Source organism: Aphelocoma coerulescens, chromosome 3, assembly GCF_041296385.1.
Source record: "Aphelocoma coerulescens isolate FSJ_1873_10779 chromosome 3, UR_Acoe_1.0, whole genome shotgun sequence".
Taxonomy (NCBI): domain Eukaryota; kingdom Metazoa; phylum Chordata; class Aves; order Passeriformes; family Corvidae; genus Aphelocoma; species Aphelocoma coerulescens.
In genome coordinates this window covers 80,084,931-80,104,985 of record NC_091016.1, presented here as the reverse complement: position 1 = coordinate 80,104,985, position 20,055 = coordinate 80,084,931, and the positions used below count along the sequence as shown (strand labels likewise).

Sequence of the window (20,055 nt, the reverse complement as noted above, 5' to 3'; positions counted from 1 at the left end):
GCAGCTGATAACGCACCCCCTTCTTAGAGCCACTGTTTGTTCACCTCCCTACCCAGTTTCAATTGTAAGAGCCTCTCAGGCCATCTCCTCTGATGGGCAGTGCTCCACTCAGGGGAATTTGGACAGGGACTCAGATCAGCAATGTTTTGGAGCCGAGTAATCTACAGAAGAAGGAGGAGGAAGATAAGCACATTGTTAGTTTCTGGTCATACGCAATCAAAGCAGACAAAACATCCATCATCCTGTACAATATTAGTCTTTAAATATTCAGCTTTATCAGTTCCCCCATTCCTAATCCGTCATTAACCACCCCATGAAGTCTCAGCTGATTAGCCCCACCTCTGCAGCTCAGCAAACCATTAACTATTTATTATTTGTATTTAATTGAACATTGATAGCAGTAGAAAACTCCAACCAGATAGTTTCAAAACCAGAACAAAGGAGATGGTCCCCTGCCTAAGGAATTCATGGTTTGGACAGGAGTGAAATGCAGCAAAGAGGAAATGACAGCCATGCTGAACAAAAGCTTACTCATGTACCCTCTACTAAATTCCCTACCCCATGAATTTCTAGATTTTCTATTGATTTTTTTTTTTCCAGTGAGTTCCATCTCAGTATCTCTTAAAATCAGGGAAGATGATGTGATTTGGGAGGGTCCTGCAGGAAAAAAAAAAAAGGAATGTTTATGTTAGGTGAAAAATAGTTTGAAAAACTCCACCTAAATAATGAAACAGTTATCAGGTAGTGATAGAAACCAGGGATTAAAGTCATAGTACGGCCAGGAAGCTGGCAAACATACACAACCTGCACATTTTATGTGGATTTAAATAAAGAAATGGAAACATTTCTCAGTTAAAATGCTTACTTCTTGGGGACTAAATATATGTAATTTATGAAGTGTTATATATATTTTGCTGCTTGCTATTCACATGCATAATCAAAACATAGATACAACTCTAAACGGTTTTTTCTGCTGGCAATCCTGGGTTTGGACACCTTTTTCTGTCTTTCACTTTTTCTTACTTAGACTGGAAGCTAAGGCTGGCTGCACATTTCCTCTGAAGTAAACTTTGCAGAAGTCACCAGTGTCTTTGTTACTTCCACCTGGGTTTCTGTACCTTTCTATTTATGAATCCCCTTTGAAACATGCCTGAAAGATCCAGTTCCCAAGAAAGCCACTACCCACTTCCTGAGCAGTGCTGCACAGCACAAGCACTCCACATCAGAGACAGCACTGGCTTGCTGTTTACTGATCAACTTTAAAGCCCGGAGCTCTGGAGGAAACAGTTTTCTAAGGGACTTCTCTACCTCTGTGCCCACTCACTGCCTCATTACCAGGTGAAGAGTAATGCCAGTCTGGGAACCAAGCCTCAACATATGAAAGTGAACATGGATGATAAAGAAACTGTTTTTTCAATTTGAGTTGGAAAACTCAAGTTAAAACCATTTGAATCCATCCTTGTAATTCTGTGTCTGAACAAAATAATGAATTTTAAGTAGCACTAAATAGCTTTGGGGAAATTAAAAAGTTATTCATCTATAATATACTGTGCTATCTATACTCTTTACCCCAGTCTAGGTAAACACTTCTGTTGAAAATAGGTATTTTGCAGTACTATTCCCCCTGCTTTTGAATTTACCCTGATGTCAGTGTTGGAGACAAAGAGGGATGACTCTCAGGGTACAGGGGGCGATGCATTTATATTTACCTAGCACTCAGTCGAGTACTTGCATCTGTTCTCCTTTTAATCCCCGTAATTAAAATGCCTGCCTTCCTCTTCAGTACATGCTCTAAAATGGTTTATATTTGGACATCACAGCAGTCATAGTTACTGCTGCAGGAGGACAAGAGGAAGAACAATTGACTTAGGCCAGCACAGTTAAGTAACCTACAGAAGGGAGAACATGAGCTACTAACGCAAAATAGAGTATGAGAGCATTGAGTCAGGTGAACATTTAAAGTAGTACACCCTGTCTCCCGTAAGAGCCAGAATGAAATGATTGAGGCAATAGAATGAGAAATGATGCAAATATGGAGAAATATGTCCTGGTTTATGTCCACCCAGCTCCCACGTGACTGCACTTTGGAGACTTCTTGAGCCAGATGCTCTGTCAAGTCTATAATGTTTTTAATAAATGAAAATTGAGCTATTTCTCAGATCTTCCAAGTCTGGCTCTTCCAAGCTCTTCCTTGAAGCTGTTTAGACTTTTTGCCTCCAAACAAATCCTGTGGACACTGTGTTCCCCCATTTTATTTTGTTATGTGGAAGAACCCACTTCATTATTTTAAGCCTCCTATCTGCATTCACAACCAATGAGGCATGCCCAAACTAGTCTAAAAGAATCTTGAACAACATCTCCATCCATTTCTGTTTCATTAATTCCCCTCATCTTCCTTCTTTCCTCTCTAATGCCCTCTTTCTTTTATCCTAATTTCTGGAGGGTGTTACAAGCTATAAAGGCATCTAATTTACAAATGCACACCTATCACATACCAAAATTCAACAGCCGAAAGCACAGCAGTCCTTCAGAGACACACTCTTCCACAATGATGTTGCTTACTTGTAAGTTTAGTTTTAAACTTTGGCACCTCAGTTGCTTTCTGAGCTCTTGAGTGACAGTGACCTGGTTTTCAGAGGTGCTTAGCACCCACCAGCTCTTGGGGGAGCTGCAGGCACTCCACAAGCACAAGAGAACACTTTTATGCAAAGCATTTGCCTGACTCTGGGCACTCGAGTATTAAATTGTTACTCTGGATTCAGCTCCACAGTGTAGTGACACAGGAAATCATCAGCCCTGGAGTGAAATTAAGAACCTTAGGCCTGGCAGTGCAACCCTTACTTATGGTGATTTAAGGTAAGTAGTACTCTTTAATTAAATATTTCTAAATGTGAATCTTCCCTTTTTTTTCAGGATCAGTGGCAAGTGCTACAGAGGAGAATCATCCTACAGGTTTCACATACTATAAATGTACAGATTTGCTATATCCGGAATCCTGCTGGGACATCTGATTTTCAGCTTTGTATCTGTTTCCACAGTAAAACACCAAAACTTTAACTTACATTTTCACCTGCACAATCATCTAATAGATACGCTTTCTATCTACCCTATAATTTTTTCTCTTTCTCTGTTCCTCTCTTGGAACTTGTTCAGACCTATTCTCTAGCCAAAAGTGGGTGGGTTTTTTCCCTTCAGTGTATCCTCTTTGCATTTCTTTTTGCTTTCTCGCCACCTTTCTATGTGTCAGCCTTGTTCCACTTCTTCTCCCCAATGGCATTCAGAACTCCTGCTACTTTCGTACACTCTCACCATTTTAAGCTGCTTTCCCACATGCTGCCTTTCACGGAACACCTTCCATCCACTGATTTCCAAAGCACAGATGCTTGTTCGCTTTCCGTGATGGCAACAACAGCTCTAAAAGAAACATATCGTTTCCCCTGCTGCAATTCATGCACAAATGCCTGGCATGTGCTGCCTGGAGAAAGCCTTTCAACTTTGAATTTCCTTGCTTTTGTGGAATCTGTGAAAAAGTCTGATAAATTACAGCTTTGGCAGTTATTTCAAATAACTTTATTTGCAACCAGCTGAGGCAAAATCTGTCAATGGTGCCATCCCCGTGTTCTTTCAAAGGTTGTTGGTGTTTCATGAGGGAGCTCAAAGTGAAGCTGGTTCAAAGGGAGGCTCACATTTCATTTTTTTCCAAGAAGGTTAGATTACATGTTCTGATGGTGACAGGACTGTCTTACAAGACATAAGAGCTGAGTTCTAGTTGAGGCCATGAGTCTCTTCATGTTGTTCAGTACATGTGTTTAGTCACTTTATCTCTCTCCTGATGATTTTTCATCTGTGAAATAGCTGTAATACTAACTGGTAGCTGTAACACTAGTTAACAACAGACAAGAAGACCCCAGCTAATCACGAGTGACTAAGTTTTGGAGTTGGCCTTGGACCTGGCTTTAGTGTTGGCAGCTCGGGCAAAGCCAATAAACTTCAGTCTACAACTCCTCTCACCAGGGCTCAAGAGACACCAGCTGTGACACATGTACAGTGTGCAGTGGGCAACCTCTCATGTTGTCCTGAGGGCCATGAAGAAGAAATAATACAGAGCCTTGGCTTTGCAAGCCACTGCTGCCTGAGCTTGCAGGAATGGTGGTGCACCTGGGGACCTCTAGTGATACTTTGAATAAACGCCAGCATGGCAGAGTTTACCATGTGTGTGAGCAGGATTTCAGTACATGCTAATCAAAATAAGTATGGCATGCCTGACCCTCTGCTCCCAGAAGCTGTCCAAAGCTGAAGCCCTGTGGCCAGCCTTCGCTGAGCCATCTGGATGGGATGAAAGTTGTATGTGACTGTCTCCCATCTACACCCTCTGGTGACCTGAAAGGGAGTGATGAGAACATGTCAATTCTGCTTTAACCAGTAGCACTGTGAAAAGAAATCGATAACCACACTTGACTTCAAGAATCTTGGATGGAGAAGGATACAAACATTGATCATGTTTTAAGGCAAAAGATCCTGCCTGTGTAGAGAAGGATTCTCAGGACTGTCTTTGAGAAAAATCTACTTATGGTAAGAGACATAGATTATTATCATTAATGTTACATGCATGACTTAATTAGGAAAAGCCACACAGTTAATGAAAACAAAATATTTCCAGCTAATAGTGTTAGCTAAAAAGACCATAAATCAAAACAAATTTAATAAGATGCAGGAGAGCAGGCTGACAAGAATCTCATGAATTTCAGGAAAGAAATGTGAAATCCTGCACGCAGATCAGAACAACATTTGTAGTAACACAGGTGGGGAAGCAGCTAAAAAGCAGCTTTTGCAGAGAAGGTCCTGGGGACCCTGGCATTCAACAAGCTGAACATGAGCCAGCAGTGCAGCCTTGCAGCAAATATGGCTGGGGTGTATTAGGAAGAGCACTGCTGGCAGGTTGATGGATGTGATCCTTCCTCTCTGCTCAGCTCTGGTGAGACACACCTGGACTTCTGGGTCAAGGTCTGAGCTCTGCAATATAAGAGAGACATGGACACACTGGAACAAGGACAGTGAAAGGCCATGGAGATGATGAAGGAACTGAACCATCTGATGTTTGGGAGGCTGAGAGATTTGGGATTGTTTAGTGAGAAGAGAAGGCCCAGGGGAGATAGGATAAATGTGTATAAATACCTGAGTGGGGGGAGGTAAGTAGAAAAGACAGAACCAGGCTTTTTTCAGTGATAGGACAAGAGGCACATGGGCCCAAATTGAAGTGCACCAAATTCCATGTAAACATAAGAAAAAGCTTTTTTTTTACTATGAATGTGGTCAAACACTGGAAGAGGCAGCACAGAGATGCTATGGAGTCTCCATACTTATTCAAGACACAGCTGGACACAGAACCAACCTGCTCAGCTCCGAGCAGGGAGGTTGGACTATGATCTCCAGAGGTCCCTTCCAATCTCAGCTATTCTTTGATTTGCTAAATATGCACCCCATCCTAGCCCTGAATACATCTCTGTTATGCATTCCCAAGATACGTTTGGATTTTTTGACAGACTTTTCACCACATGAATGTGAAGGCATTGTCGTTATGTATTAGGATGTGTAAAATTAATGTAAATATAACTGAGAAGATCAAGAGATTGAATCACATGTCATGTAGGATTCTGGGGAGATGCTGCCAGGAAAACAAGCATTGCAGTAGAAGAGTAGTTGTCAAATAATGACATGTCAAAGCCCAACTTTTACCAACTCTAAATCATTTAGTATATATCAGTGTAGATACCTTGACATGTTTCTTTGGGTCCAGGAAAGAAATGAATAACCCACTGTATCTTGTATATTCAATGCAGGGGGTAATTTGGACAAAATGATGTAATGTTTTTGAAAGCATGACAAGAAAATTAAGGATGAATAAACTCCAGAATGACTTTATGGATGAAAAGAACCTGCAATTGCTTTCCATCCCTTGACAGATGTTACTTAAACTGACATACTATATCATGCAACAAAGCTTACAGGGGAAATACAGGATTATGAGAAAATGTATAAACCACTACCATTATTGTAAAAATTTCTTTTATTCTTCACAGAAAGACAAAGAGAGGAAGGATACTTATTAGGAAGAACTTGATGTAGAGTATTGTACCAGTATTTTCAGGAATCAGCAAAATTAATCTATTTTTAAAAAGAATGGAATTAAAAAGAAGGGAGAACTTTCTGCTGTATTCCAGTCCCACACAATCTCTCCCTTTCTTCTCCTGCCATTGTAGCATCTGGGAGACTTGCCTATGTATTAAAGTAAAAACAAGAAGACTCTTTCCTGCCTTCTTCTATATGGAGAAGTAAAAGAATCAGAAGGGGAGGAAACAGTCATTGTCAAGAAATAATAGGTGAAGAAATGAATATGCCTTGGCTGTAAACATTCTCAGTTCACCTCAGAGGGAGGTTTACAGCTTAGGACTGTTGTGGAGTGCACAAGTCTCCACCCCTCACCGGTTTTGCTTCTGACTTTGACAGTTCCCTGCTCTTGATGTGTGTAAGAAACAGGGGTGCAGCACACACAGAGTAGGAGGGTGCCTCAGTATTTCAGACCTTCTCCAAAGCAGCCTCTGGAGATCAGCATTTTGGGTGTCAGCCCCAATGAATGAGGAAACCCTCGAAGAAGTAGGGTTTAGTATATGTTCTTATCAACTTCTATGACAGAGCAAGTAGAGCACTGTTTTGGGCCAAATGAAGCTTTAAAAGATTCACAAAATCTCTTTTGAAAAGATTCATTTAATTCTGAGGTACAGTCCTTAACCATAATGAAGCTACAAACTCAAAGTTTGCCACAGCCAAGTTCAAGTCTGGTATAATGTGTCTGAGTTTTTTGCTCATCTATGGGTCCTTTATTTTTCTCTACCTGATTTTTGGCATTGTATTCAATATGAAAGCATCACGGAAGAGTCACTGAGTAACCATAGTGGATAGATTGAGTGTAGCAGTAGACAGATGATAAAGATTTTTCCCCAAAGTCAGTACTGGTGTCTGGGGCATATTTTTACTAATTGGTTTTTTAATGCCTTGCTACCTTTTAAAAAGGTTTAATTTTGGTGGATTTTTAATAGTGTGGGTGTTCTCTCATGCTAAAGACTTCTTATTGCTTACTTTTGTTGTAAGGAACATGAGAAAATAAACAAGAAACAAAAAGGCATTTTAACAGGAGACTTGGAAGTATTTAACAAAAAATCATAGAAGCAAGTTAACTTTTCTTTCTGTTTATCAAATTATGTGAGGATTCAGGCCAAAAGAGCAATCATTATTAATAATTTAATAAATAAAGTTTCTCTCTTTTTGCCAGAAGTTTCAAAAACATTAACAGTGTTAAGGCACTGTTTTGCCATTTATCCATACAGATTTGACACTGATACCCTAAAGCAGCACAAAAAACCGAAATATTCATCCATATTAAAATATCTCCAAACATTTCCAACCTTTGTATTTGGAAAGCTGCCACTACTCCCATTTCAACTGCCATACTGTGTCTGCTTTGGAAAGGCTACTTTTTGACGTTTTGCAGAACAGCCTCTAATCGTCTAAGGAAACTCTGGATTGAGATTAGTATCCACAGCAGAAAGGCATCTACAGACACTACTGTGTGTGAGTAATGCTGTGGGCGTTCGTCCAAGCTCAGGAACGAGTGGAATGTACCCCTTCTCCAAGGTATGGGTGAAAAAACATCACTGAAGTGGAAGTGGGGTTTGGGTGGAACTGAAGCAAAAGAGAAACTCATATATATGTTTTCCATGTGTATGAAAATGGCTGTCTACTTATTAAAAAATATATCTGGAGCCAATATTTTAATTATTCACTGCATATATTTGCTTCTGATGGCATAAATAATCTATCATCTTAGCGTGCCACACAAAAAGTCAGAGGAACATTTCCACTTCAAGTCAAACGAAAAAAAAAATAAATCAATGTAATGGGACTTTTCTGTGAACTCACATAATGAATTTCTTTGTTTAATTAAACACTTCAGCAAACCAAATACCTGAATTTAAATTGCTGTTTATTATGGCTTCCCCTCGGATACAGGTGAAAGACTGCATAGACATATGTTTTCCACGGTGACTAGCATTACCAAGCAAGCTGATGGAGAGCTGACAACACCTTGGCAAGCAGGAAATAATAAGGTAAATTATCAGCAATATTAAGAGAACCCAGTTACGGGCCGCGCCTTTACTTTGGCCTGCAACGTCTGGGGCTGTTTCTTGGGAAAAAAAAGAGACAACAGCCTCCCTTTTTACCTTCAGCTTTCCCCCTGTGTGTGTGGGTGGACGTGTGGGTTTATACGTGCACAATCGCACGCAGACTGGTGCTTAAATACGTTTCGGTGTCCGAGGCTCCATGATGAGTTTCCCACCGTGCCGGGAAGGAGCGGGACAGGAGGGGGAGCTCTCGCCGCAGCCGCCGGGCGGGGATGCTGCTCCTCGGGCCGGGGGCGGAGGGGCCGCGGCCCCTTCTCCCGCTCGCCGCCCCCGCCTCCCACCGGGCAGCACCGCGGCCCCGGGGATGACCCCTCTTGTCCCGATTTTGCCTCTGAAACCGTCACGTTGTTTCCAGAGTGCCCCCAGAGCACCGTTCGCTTGTTGCTGTTGCCTTCTAAAACCTTTCGCTTTGAAGCCGTCGTGCTGCTTACATATTTAGCAGCTGGAAAAATCAGGCCTGCTTGTTTATCTCGTCCTCCCCAGCAGGCAAAAACCGAGAAGAAATAGCTCATTAATAATATTAAAGCGACTTACGCATTAATAAAGGCCAAAATGAAGAACTTGGAGCAAAGTATTTCTTTTGTATTACCTAAAAAGCAGCTCTGGTATGTGGATAAGTCCCCCTTTAAAACATGTAAACACTGATAAATAGGACTATGAATAATAGAATATAAATGAAACCTGGGGTGATTTATTTTAGGCAATTCATTTGCACGTGTCATTTTATGAACAATACTTGTTTTACAGAAGTCCAAATTATTGTGCTTGCAAAAACCCAAATGCAAATTCAGAGCTGGAGACAAATCCATGATAGAACAAAAATATGGAGATTGGTAAACTATGGAGCCTTGGGTGTAAAGCATGTGCTCCAGCAATGGAAGGAAAAGGTCAGGTTCTTGCCACGACTTAGGGACCACCAAAAGGCAGAATCCCATAGTTTCTTCCTGATTTTGAAAGTGACCAAAAAGCCAACCAGCTTCAAACCCTTGAACCATCATGAGAGTGAGGGACTTTCTCTATTGCACTGTGGTTAGAGAGAGCACACACTCTTATACATTGATTTTAAATCACCTTGGATATTTCACAAGGAATTTGGTTTCATTAAACTCAGGAGTAAATTCTCCACTGATTCCCACAGGATCAGGGTTTCATCTTTGGCTGCAAACTGCTTACTGATACCACATACCCTGGTATCTCTGTCTCGTGGAATAAATCTGAGCAGTTCTATTGATCCAATCAGTCACCTTTATTCACCTGTTTAAGATGCTTGCAGAATCCATATTGAGAACTACTGAACCAGGATTCTTTACCAAAAAATACAGGTTTTCATACAAAAAATATGTGGTCCTGCCACACTTCAGTAAATGTGTTTAATGTTAGGATGCCTGTAATGTAAATAGCAGATTTGTTTTCTCATAGCTTTTTAGAGATGTTCAGATCAATGCCATTGTACTGACAAACACTTGGGCTTCCATAGATTCTGATAGTCTGTCTCCCCTGATGAATTCACGAGCTACCACTAAAACCTGAAAGCATTCCTTTTTGTTAGTCATTCCCTCCCCTTAGTAACAAGTGGAATAATTAGATGGTTTCCAAAACTTATTTCGGTACCTCCGATGTGTGTCAGATCAAGTCTGAGCATGCTAAATGCATGAACTTCTGTGTTGACAGTTGATGGTCCTCCATATGCTATCACTAGAAGAACAACTTCCCAAGAATATGCAGTGTAATAATATGCAATATATAAAGGTAATAACAGCTCTAGAAAAGTAGGAATCGTGACAGTCACAGAAATAACCTGCTGTCAGATGGAGATATTATTATTAGGACAGAGAGAGGTAGAACTTTTGTATCTGTCCCAGTCCTACATTAAATACTGAGAAAAACAGGGTATGTTTTAAGACTGTGTCTTTCATCTGGTGGTTGACAAGGTACTGGGGGACTGGAGGTTCTTTTTGAAGAGCTTACCAGAAGCAGCTGAGAAAATGAACCTACTGTCAGGAGAAAATAAGTTCACATCTCCATTCAAAAGCATTCAGAAAAATACTGTGAAAAAAACCCAACTGAAAGCTGCTACTTTTGGTGATCAAAAGTGAGAATTAGCATTCAGAACTGGTAGTAAGAGGGGTGGGAAGTGCTTCAATTTGCAGCCAAACCTTCAGGTGTTAGTCAGGAAAACTGGAATGACAGACTTGATCCTGAAGACAATTCATTCTGGTCTACTCACTGTAACCTGCTGTAGTCAATTCGCATCACCTGGGCTTGCAAATACCTTCTCCAAAGTATCTTCCAACATTAAAGGAAGCTCTGTTTATGCAGGGAGTCTGAGATTAATCTTTTTGTCAGATTGCAACTCAAACCTGTTAAATTTATGCAGTGAAACAGTGCCAGTGCTTTATTACAATACACATAGTAAGTGTTTAGTCCTCTGATGTTTCCCTGAACAAGAACCATTTGAGGCAATACTCTATTTAGCAGAAGTTCTAAGGTTTTCCTTAAAACTCCTCCATCCACTCTACAGAGAAACTAGCAATATGTCTAATACAAGAACTAGTTTTGCCTTCTTCATTAGAATGACTTAATGTATCAGCAAGGTGGTGGCTGCTCAAAGCAGAATAGTTGTCTGAGGTTGGCTGGCTTTTTCCAAAGAGCCATGTGAAGTTGTGTTTAAAAGCAACTTCCCCTTGTGCTGCTTGTCTTATCGTGTGAAAGAATACACTGAGATTCTAGGAATATCTTTTGTACTTAATGAGAGATCAACTGTACCAATTTGTTTGTAATAGAATACGGTAAGCAAAACAGAGGTGAGTTTGCTGGTGGCAGTGGGGCACTGGAGGAGGGAAACCTCCCTATTAAGCACCATCCTTTGGAGGTTACCTGTAGTCACAAGTTAGCTTCCACAAGTTTGAGAAATCACTGTATTTTAAAATACTTCAAGCAAGAACAAAATAAACCTTGGTTTCTTCTCGTGCTTGCTGCTTGGTGGGTTTGAGCCCAGACCTTGTGTTCCCTGGGGTGCGCAGAATGGACTGAGCCCACAGCACGAGCCCTGCTGCAGCTGAACTCCTGCAACTCTTTGCTGTCAGCAGAGCCTTCTCTAGGGTCTCTCCGAGGTCCTGCTGCTCTGCGAAAAACAAACGATCAGGGCTGGGTTTTTTCCAACATCTGCCTGATTCTTTCAGGCAGCGAGGGGAGTGGCAGCACCTTCGCATCGCAGCGGCCGTGACCTTACCACTGCGGATGTGCTCTAGGATTTTACAGGCTCGATCTGGTTGCTATCTTACCTTTAGATGGTAGATGCTCTAACAGCTGAGACTGTGCAAAATCCCCATTTCTTCTTATTCTCAAAGTCACGAGGGAAAATGTGCCCTGTGTCTCTAATCGCTCTGACAGGCAGGCAGGCAAGGCTCATTTTAGCAACAAAACGAACAAAGTTGTGCTCAACTTTTCATGCTAAGAAGTGCCAGTGATTTACAGCTTCGGAAACAGAGAATGTAAATTAGACATTGTTGCACGCAAACCGAACTTGTCTTTGACAGGCTAAACAGAGATTTTTATGGGGAGCCTACTCAAGCCCACACGGAACGCAGTTTATCTTTCGACTGTGGGTTTGGGTGTTTTTATAAAAAAAATGTATCATTTTAAGGTGCACCGTAGTCATAATGAGAAACCCCGTACGATTACAATTTTGACTATCGGAACAATGGACACCCCCGTGCCGTAATGCGTTGTATCGGGGAATCAGGGACTGCCAGGGAAAAGCGGGAAAGCAGAGCCTAGGAATAATCAATGTATCGCCCACAGTGTGTGCTGTAATCCGGCACCTCCTCGCTGAAGCGCGTCCCACCAAACCATTCATCCGCACCTCCCCGCCGCAGATAAAAGGAAAAACAGGAGTGATCAGGGGAAGAGCCTCGGCTGAAGGCGGCGGGCACGGGACGGGACCGGACGGGACGGGACAGGTCGGGACGGGGCGGGTCAGCTGCGCAGAGGGGCACAGGCGGGGCAGACCCCTCGGGTGCTCGTGGGGGGCACCGGGCCCCCTCCCCACCCCGGGCTGGGGGCGGGGGCGGGTGCGCACCGCCCCCTCCGCTCCGCTGCGCTGCGCTCCTCTCCGCCCGGTGCTCGGCGCGGCGCCTCCCCCCTCCCCGGCTCCCATGGCGGGCAGCGGCGGCCGATTCGGTGCCGGCAAGCCCCGCCCGCCGGCGGTCCGGGGCCGGCCTCCCCCTTCCCTCCGCCGCCCCCTCCGCGGCAGCCCGCCAGCAGCGCCACAGCAGGCGCGGGGCCGGCTCGCTCCGCGCTGCCTCCCGCCCGCCCGCCCCGCCGCTCCCATGCGGGCCGGCGGCGAGGCAGAAGATGGCTGACTCGCCGGGGCACCCGCGCCCCTGCCCGCCCGCGCCCCCCGCCCGCCCGCCGCCGCCGCGCTCCCCCCGGGCCCTCCGCGGCGCCGCCTGCCACCACTGAGAGCCGCCGCCGCCGCCCCCCCGCGCCCCTCCCGGCCCCCCCAGAGCACCAGCAGCCATTTCATCTCCACCACCACCACCACCAAGTAGGCGCAAAAAATGGCAGAAATGGAGAAAGAAGGGAGACCTCCCGAAAATAAAAGGAGCAGGAAGCCGGCTCACCCGGTGAAGCGGGAGATCAACGAGGAGATGAAGGTAGGTGCCTGTGATGGGGACGGGAGCGGGGTCCCCCCCCGCACCCCCCGCCTCCGAGCATGGAGATGAAATAAGAAAGGATCTCTTGTCATTTTTTTTTTTTTGTAGGATGCACTGAATGTGTCTCAACTCCGCCTCCTGGGCTGCAAACAGAGACGAATTCACAGGCTGCAAATCCTGTTCATTGACCAGCTTTATTTATTTTTTAAAAATAACTCTCTCTCGTTGGGCTTTTAAGCTCCTCGGGTGCCAACGATGAGCCTTTTTTTTTTTTTTTTTTTTTTTTTTTTTCCTTTCTTTCTGTAGCCACCCCCTCAGGTAGCTGGGAAGCCCTTAAAGTTAGGAAAGAAAGGGATCTCTTTTAAACACTGTATTTTTTCCCATTTTTCAGTAGCCAGCTGCAACTGTGTAATTAAATTGTCAAAGTGAAACGTTGCGGTCTGAGCCGTGCATCAGTCTCGCACTTCAGCGCCGAGACCCCTTTTCTCTCCTTCTTCCTCTCGCCTCCTCCTCTGCTGTACCGCTTCGCTCCGCGGTTCATGGCAGAGCAGAGGTGTCGCTGGAAGGTGGCTTGTCCGAGGGCTGCTTTTGATGGAAGTGTATTTACCGCGCGGAGGGCTGTCCTGCCCGGTAGGAACCGCTGCCAGTCCAGCTGTGCTCTGGCGGCCGCTCCAGATGTTGGGATGGCTGCGATGGCACAAACCCGCTATTTTGGAACTTCTTTTATCATTAGGTCGCTGTTCCAGGCTTGACCGGTCCTATTTTTCGCGCCTGTTTTCGCGTCTGTTTCATGTCTGTTTGTTTGATGTCTCTAATTCCCCAAAGTTGGTAACAATGTATTGCTAGACTTCTGCTGAACTTGTTGTTAAATGCGCAGATAAAGTGACTAAAACAGCATAGTCTGGCTACGAGATAAAGCTGCCGAGATTTAATTTGAATATGTCATTTATTAAAAGGCTGATTGTAAGTGGAAGACTGCCTGGAAAATGTCACTCGTTCACATAGTATGTATACTATATAGGCGAGTGTATAAATATGCATGATGCCTAGTGAAAATATCTTTGATTTCCGGAACATTGATCTCCCAATGTAAAATTAAACGGGAATGCACAGTCCCCTCCCCTCTCCCCTCTTTTGCACACCACTAATTTCGGCTAGGTGCCCTTTTCTGCCCAAGGCAGGCGTTCTTGCTCCTGCTGCCTGCGTAAAGAGCGTGTACACGGTGCTGTGTGCACTTCAAGTGTAAATGTGGACAAGAGTAGTGTTAGGGGCACGAACAAAATAATGTGTTGCTGCATCTCTTTGGAAACAAACTGTAGTAGCTTCAAGTCCAGAGGAGCGGGATCTTTCTTTGTGAGATATGTGACACATCCTATTTTCGGAGAGGGCTCTGTGCAGCCACCGGAGAGTCATTGCTCATTGTAATCCCACATAGTTTTGAAGACTGCAGAGGTCTGTAGTACAGGGCATTGGCCCCTCAGAGCATCGCCTAACGCGATCTATATGGATTGCAGCTTTTAAGTTTCATAGGTTCTAGAATTACAAATTAGCTAATTTTAATCAAAACATGTGAAATGTTATCCTGGCTGGATATAAAGGCTGACTGTGCTGGATCCTCTGGGTTTGTTTTGTTTACTTTGGCTGCAGGCACACTCAGCGGTTTGGGAGATAGTTGTTCTTCTACAGTATAACAGATGTTTGTCTGAAAGGGTGAGGAAGAAACAAAAACAACATTGTGTGAAGGAAAAAAATTACACAATTTTAAACTAATGCTTTGGTATTAAGCACTGGCATTAACCTTTATGTAGAGAGTTCCTCTTTCTTAATCATGGATAACTGCTTAAGGTTAGGAACCTCAAGGTTTCAGCTGACTTAAAAACTGAAGGCGGGTAGAAAGGTCATTTTGAACCCATGTAATTTCTGGTTGAGAGTGGGACAGCTGGTGGCAGAACCTTCTGTGGCCCACCTTTCAATGTAAACAATGCTATATATGCTGTGCATTTTTAGTAGGACAGTGGGCTGCTATCACCTAAGAAGGGGAAAAATAAAGGGGAGGAAAAAAAAGTAGTTTGAATTTTTGAGTGGTTGAGAAAGTTAAAGTCCTGTGGTGATCACTTACCCTTTACTGATGAATTAAGATGTCTACTTGTTCTTAAAAAACCCAGAAAATACAATAATGTAACAAATTGGTTACAGTGTGCAAAATGTTTGCAGTGAAATGACAGAGGGAGCACAATGTGCCCTTGTGTAGGTTTGTATCTGTAATGTTCAAACAGGCTGACTGTTTCCCTTCATCTGAACTGCTTTCATCTGGACCAGTGTAAAATAAGCTCTGGTAAGTAATCACGGCAGAGCAGAAAGAAAGGAATGTATACAGCAATAGACAGCCTAAGCTGTAAAAACTGTAACTTGAGTATCAGCAGCAGATCAGATATCAAGGCTTTAAGGTAGGGGAAATGAAAGAGATGAAGGGGAGGAAAAGACGAGAGAGGGAATGGAAAAGTCAGTTGGAAAGTAAAGGAGAAGTAGGAGGGCCCCCTCAGGGAAATTTGGCTCAGGGGTTAGGGAATTTTATCATGGTGTACAGTGACCTACTCAGGTTTCAGCCCATGTTGGATCAAATTCCCTCCCTTTGCTAGCAGAAAGAAAAAGGACTGGTGTATATGTGATTTCTTTCTTCCCCCCCCTTTGGATAATAAAAAGGCCATTGGTACAAGTGTCTATTTTAAGTACAGCAAATTCAAGGTACTATGAATGAGCAATAATATTACCTCATCACAGAGACTTCCTTCGAGATTTGCTGTTTGATACAGTCAGATATTTACTCAAGAAGGATCAGAACACCTAACTGCTTGCTTTGGTGTTTTCCAACAGTAGTGTCACAGCGTGGTTTTAACATGACTGGATGGATATTCAGGTTGCTCACTCTTTCCTTATGCCAGATATTGAGTTACGTTTTTGTTATCGCTAACCTAATGTACACGATGGTTATAACAAATTTTAATTTGATACAATGTTGTGTGCAAAAGGTACATGACTCTGCACAGTTTTCTGATATTATGTTTCAATGAAAAATATATTCACGAGGAACTGTTTTGTTACACTGTGACCTTTACAGCCACTCTTTCTTATTTTCTAGTTATTTTTTTCTTTTGTCCTCCATCCTCCTTCAGACGATACTTTCCAGTTTTTCTCACAGAGGTAGAATTCACCTCACGCTTTGGAAGAAAAGCGGATAGTTATTCTGAAATTCAGTTTGGTGCCATTTTTCACTTGCTGGTGTATAACAGAACACCTCATAGATCCAAACCTGTTGTCATCAGGGAACCCACTACTATTTTAAGACCAAAATATTTTTAAAAGTTCAATTGATGAAAGCACTTGTCGAGGCACAGTGGTGGATCCCCCATCGATCTCTCCTCAGCTTATTTCCATTTGCCATCCTGCTGCCAGGAAGCAGTGTTGCTCAGGAGGGATAGCTAGGTGCTCGGCAATGCTGTGAAGTGAGGTTACATCCAGTACTGAATTGCACTGGAGTTCTCCTGCACAGATGAGACAATGTATCCATGTATCTCTAGCAGTTGAAAGGTAAGCAATTAATTTGCGTTGTAATTTCACAGGGCTGTTCCATGTGCCCAAGGAATTTGCTGTCTATAAATATTCTCAATAACTAATTTGTATCTAAAATTGGGCTTTGTTCATGGTGCCTAAAGCTTAGGGGAGCCCCATCTGTTATCATTTAATAGTAAATTAATCAGAATATCTTTCAGTTTAGTGTTTAAATAGTCCCCATTTGGCATTTGAAAGTTCTACTGTCAGAAGGAGGAAAGCGGTGAAGCAGGCGTAGCAGCCCTGGGCCTGGAGCGAGCCAGTTTGCTCAGAGCGCTCGGAAGATTCCAAGGAAACTCCTCCCTTCTCTCCTGAAAAGCAAAAAATGTCTTTGGGAAAGTGGAAAAGCAGACAGACTTTATTAATTGTATTATTTCAGGAGACCAAGGTTTTTCTGTGGAGTCTGTGTGGAAGGAGTTTTGTGGGATGGCTGCAAAGGGGTTGCCTGTCTGCACAGGGAGCCTCACCTGGCAGGGCACTGCAGAAGTAGTGCTTCCCCAAACAAAGTGGGTGATACAGAACTAAACGTACATGAGAGGACTAAGGAAAGTAAAGCATCATGGAATTTTGCTTTCTGATAGCATAAAGGTCTAACTGTAGAATTCAGTATGGCAACAACATATACAAGCAAAGAATGTGAAATCTGGAAAAAAAGATCCAAGTTTGTATTGGGCCTATAGAAACATTTTTATTTCCTTGATGCAGTGAAAGTGAAAAGTGAATTTGTGGGGCTCTGCACCGAGTGGGTTATGCAGGCAAGGAAATGGAATGAAGCCACTATGCTTCCTCTCAGATCTGAAATAAACATTCAGCAGTAAAACCTAGAAGAAAATGAGTCTGACAGACTCATTCTCCCCTGTGTTTCCTGCCTCCATGTTTGCCAGGCCTCATTCGGTGAAGCCAGGCCTTGCCCCCTGTGAATAAGGTTCATAGAGAAGGGAAGACAAGAGATCTAAGATGGAAAGAGATGCATGGCATAGCTTGAGAATGTATTAATTAGCTAAGATTTGGGGAAATGATGCATTGTAATACAAAAAAATCAGACTGTAGGTGTACTGTTACAATGGAATGAATCCTAAAGTGGGAATAAATGTGATTATATTTTTACTGCCTAGTGTGTAAGTCAGACTCAGAAAGGAGGGAAACCACAGTCTAGTGAGTCAACTCACTCTTCTTCATCTTTCAGAGGAATAGGAAGCAAATTCAAGTAGAAATACCAATGAGCATAACAGTTACTTATCGTGGCTTTTCCAGTAGGGAAGGTATTTCTGTGTAGTACAAGAGCAGAGAAATCATATAGTTAAAACATGTAAATTACACATTGCCCCACAGTTGGGACTTAGCAGTGGGCAAAAGCTGAATGGCCATCTATTTGGAAGGAAGGGCTTTGGCTGTGGTGTGTGACTGGGGCCACTGGAGTGTTTTTGGGCCAGTTCCTTTGGCAGGGATGAGCTGGTTGTGCCGCAGCCATAGTGAATGCTCTGGCAGTTCAGCAGCCGCAGTGGTGCTCTTTCAGCTAGAGAAGAGCAGGAGGTTTGACTCCTGTGGGATGTTGACCAAGTGCCTGGGTGCGCTGGCAGCTGCAGAGGGGATTGGTGTTTCCACTGTGGTCTCAAAAGCTTGTCTGCTTGGTGCATGGTGTGGCAGAACGAGCACGGAAGGACGTGAGACAGGATTTCTGTGGTTGTCTTCTAGCTCAGATGCTGATCCACACTGTGGGTGGCCACAGGGGACTGAGGATTGCCTCCCCACCTGGGTGAAGTTCGGCTCCACGCTGTACATTTGCAATGAAATCTGTGGGTCCCTGCAGGGGGGGCTCCCTTTGGATGTAAGGTGGATGTAAGGATCCCAGCTTAGCAGTATGATTGCTGACCTGGGATTTTATTGATTATGAGCAAGGTTTTCTCTCTGTGCTAGTCTTTCTCATCATCCCAGCCTTTTGGCACAGCTGTGAGATTGGGGTGGCAGCCTCATCCTGCATATGCTCCACGTCCTTTTGGAGAATGAGTCTGAAAGTAGGCATGGACTAGCTTAATGCCTCCGCTGTCCTGTTCTTGCAGAAGCTCTGAATCGCAGCTCCTTGCACATCCTTCATCTGGTCATCCACACCTGCCTTCACATCTCCTCCCTGGTCTTTGTCAGGTCTATTATCTTGCAGTTCTGCTGGCTCTTGTCTAGCCTGCTTGATCACTGCTGCTTCTGCTTTCCTGCTCCAATGTTGAGTCCACATTCCTCCTTTTCTCAAGCCTCACTGTTAAAATCATCACCCTTCCTTTCACTAAGCCTTTGAAACTTGTATATCTTTCAATGAGGTTCTGCTCTGCATGTGCAGGTTGTGTATTAATTTGCTTTCTTCCTTTCCTTAGCTTCACCAAGAACTGGTCTTTGTCTCTCTTATTTTTCTTTTTCTTCTTTCCCCCCTCGCCTGCATTTAGAGAGAAAAATCATCTCATCTCATCATTTGTGTTTTGACTATTGCCACCACGCTGGTCTTTACAAATCCCGTCTTGTTACCATGTCTTGAATCCCTGTGGATTGTGTCTATCATTGAAATGGAAGAAGGGAAAGTACATGAAAACAATGAATTAATAGTGGTCAGCTTCAGGGCAGCAGCTTCAGCATGATCTCAACTGCCAGGGCGTTAGACATCACTACGAAGGGGTGTTGTAGTCAGGAGTCTGAGGGAAGGTGATGTTGTTGTTCTTTGGATACCCATCTATGCAAGAGAGTCAGTGTGGAAAATAACATTTCTCAGGTTTGACACTCAGCTTGCTGAGGACAGGGTCATGCTTTCCGTTTGCTGTGTATGAGGTGTGGTGTAATGAAGCTCTGGCTGTTAGCCACTGAGAGAATGGTATTAAGGGTGACCTGCAGCATTGCAGTAGGTAAGATAATTTTTGAAGGAGAATGGCTTAATTGGTTTTTTCATGTTTTTTTTTTTTTTTTTTTTTTTTTTAACCCAAGACACTCTTTCTGGGAAATCAGTGTTAAAAAGGTGCTTGCTTTGTTACTGCTGCCATGCAACCTCATTGTACTCTTACTGAAGTTAGCAGAAAAGACCCCATTGATTTGCTATTTTATAAAAGAGTCAAATCTCTGTGATGTGTGATTTTGAAATCCAATGTATTTTTGTCAGTATGACTGTTCATTTTGTTGCATCACTTATCATGGATAGTTTAAATGAGACGTGAAAGGTACTTAAATTTGGTGCCATTACAAACCCATTTGCCATTTTGACTACATTCTGAAGGGACAGATACATGTATGAATTTTCAGGAAAAAACAAACATATATACAACCTTGCTTATGTATTCCTTGACAAGTAATTAGAAATTATTCATTGTCTGAGTTGATCAGCAGTGCAAATAAAACACAAAGCATCCACAGGAGGCAAATTTAGAGCTACTCAATTAATTTGGTTGCATGGGGTTTAAGTCAGTAAGACTTTGTCAATTGGTCTCTACCTTGCTAGATTAGTCTCTAGGGCTGTCTCTCCATAGCTGAAATTCAGCAAAGCAAGGAAAGCTGGCAGACCTTGCCTTTGGGCC

General features: G+C 43.3%; 1 protein-coding gene and 1 long non-coding RNA gene across 4 annotated transcripts in view; one reads left to right on the top strand and one right to left on the bottom strand.

Moving 5' to 3' along the window:
- Positions 1-22: 22 nt before the first annotated feature.
- Positions 23-8,148, bottom strand: LOC138107324 (uncharacterized). The gene is made up of 3 exons (XR_011149409.1): positions 8,024-8,148; positions 559-657; positions 23-161 (listed from the first exon to the last, which is right to left on the bottom strand). It is a non-coding gene; the product is annotated as an uncharacterized lncRNA (long non-coding RNA).
- A 4,555-nt stretch (positions 8,149-12,703) lies between these two features.
- Positions 12,704-20,055, top strand: part of SOBP (sine oculis binding protein homolog) — a 111,806-nt gene continuing 104,454 nt past the window's right edge. For 2 of the 3 annotated variants that reach the window (XM_069011031.1, XM_069011030.1), the window contains exon 1: positions 12,704-12,898. In XM_069011031.1, the coding sequence (XP_068867132.1) occupies positions 12,803-12,898 (96 nt within the window). In that variant the 5' untranslated portion in view covers positions 12,704-12,802. Of the gene's footprint in view, positions 12,899-13,006; positions 15,025-20,055 lie in introns of those variants that run through there. The other variant, XR_011149955.1, reaches the window with a different exon arrangement.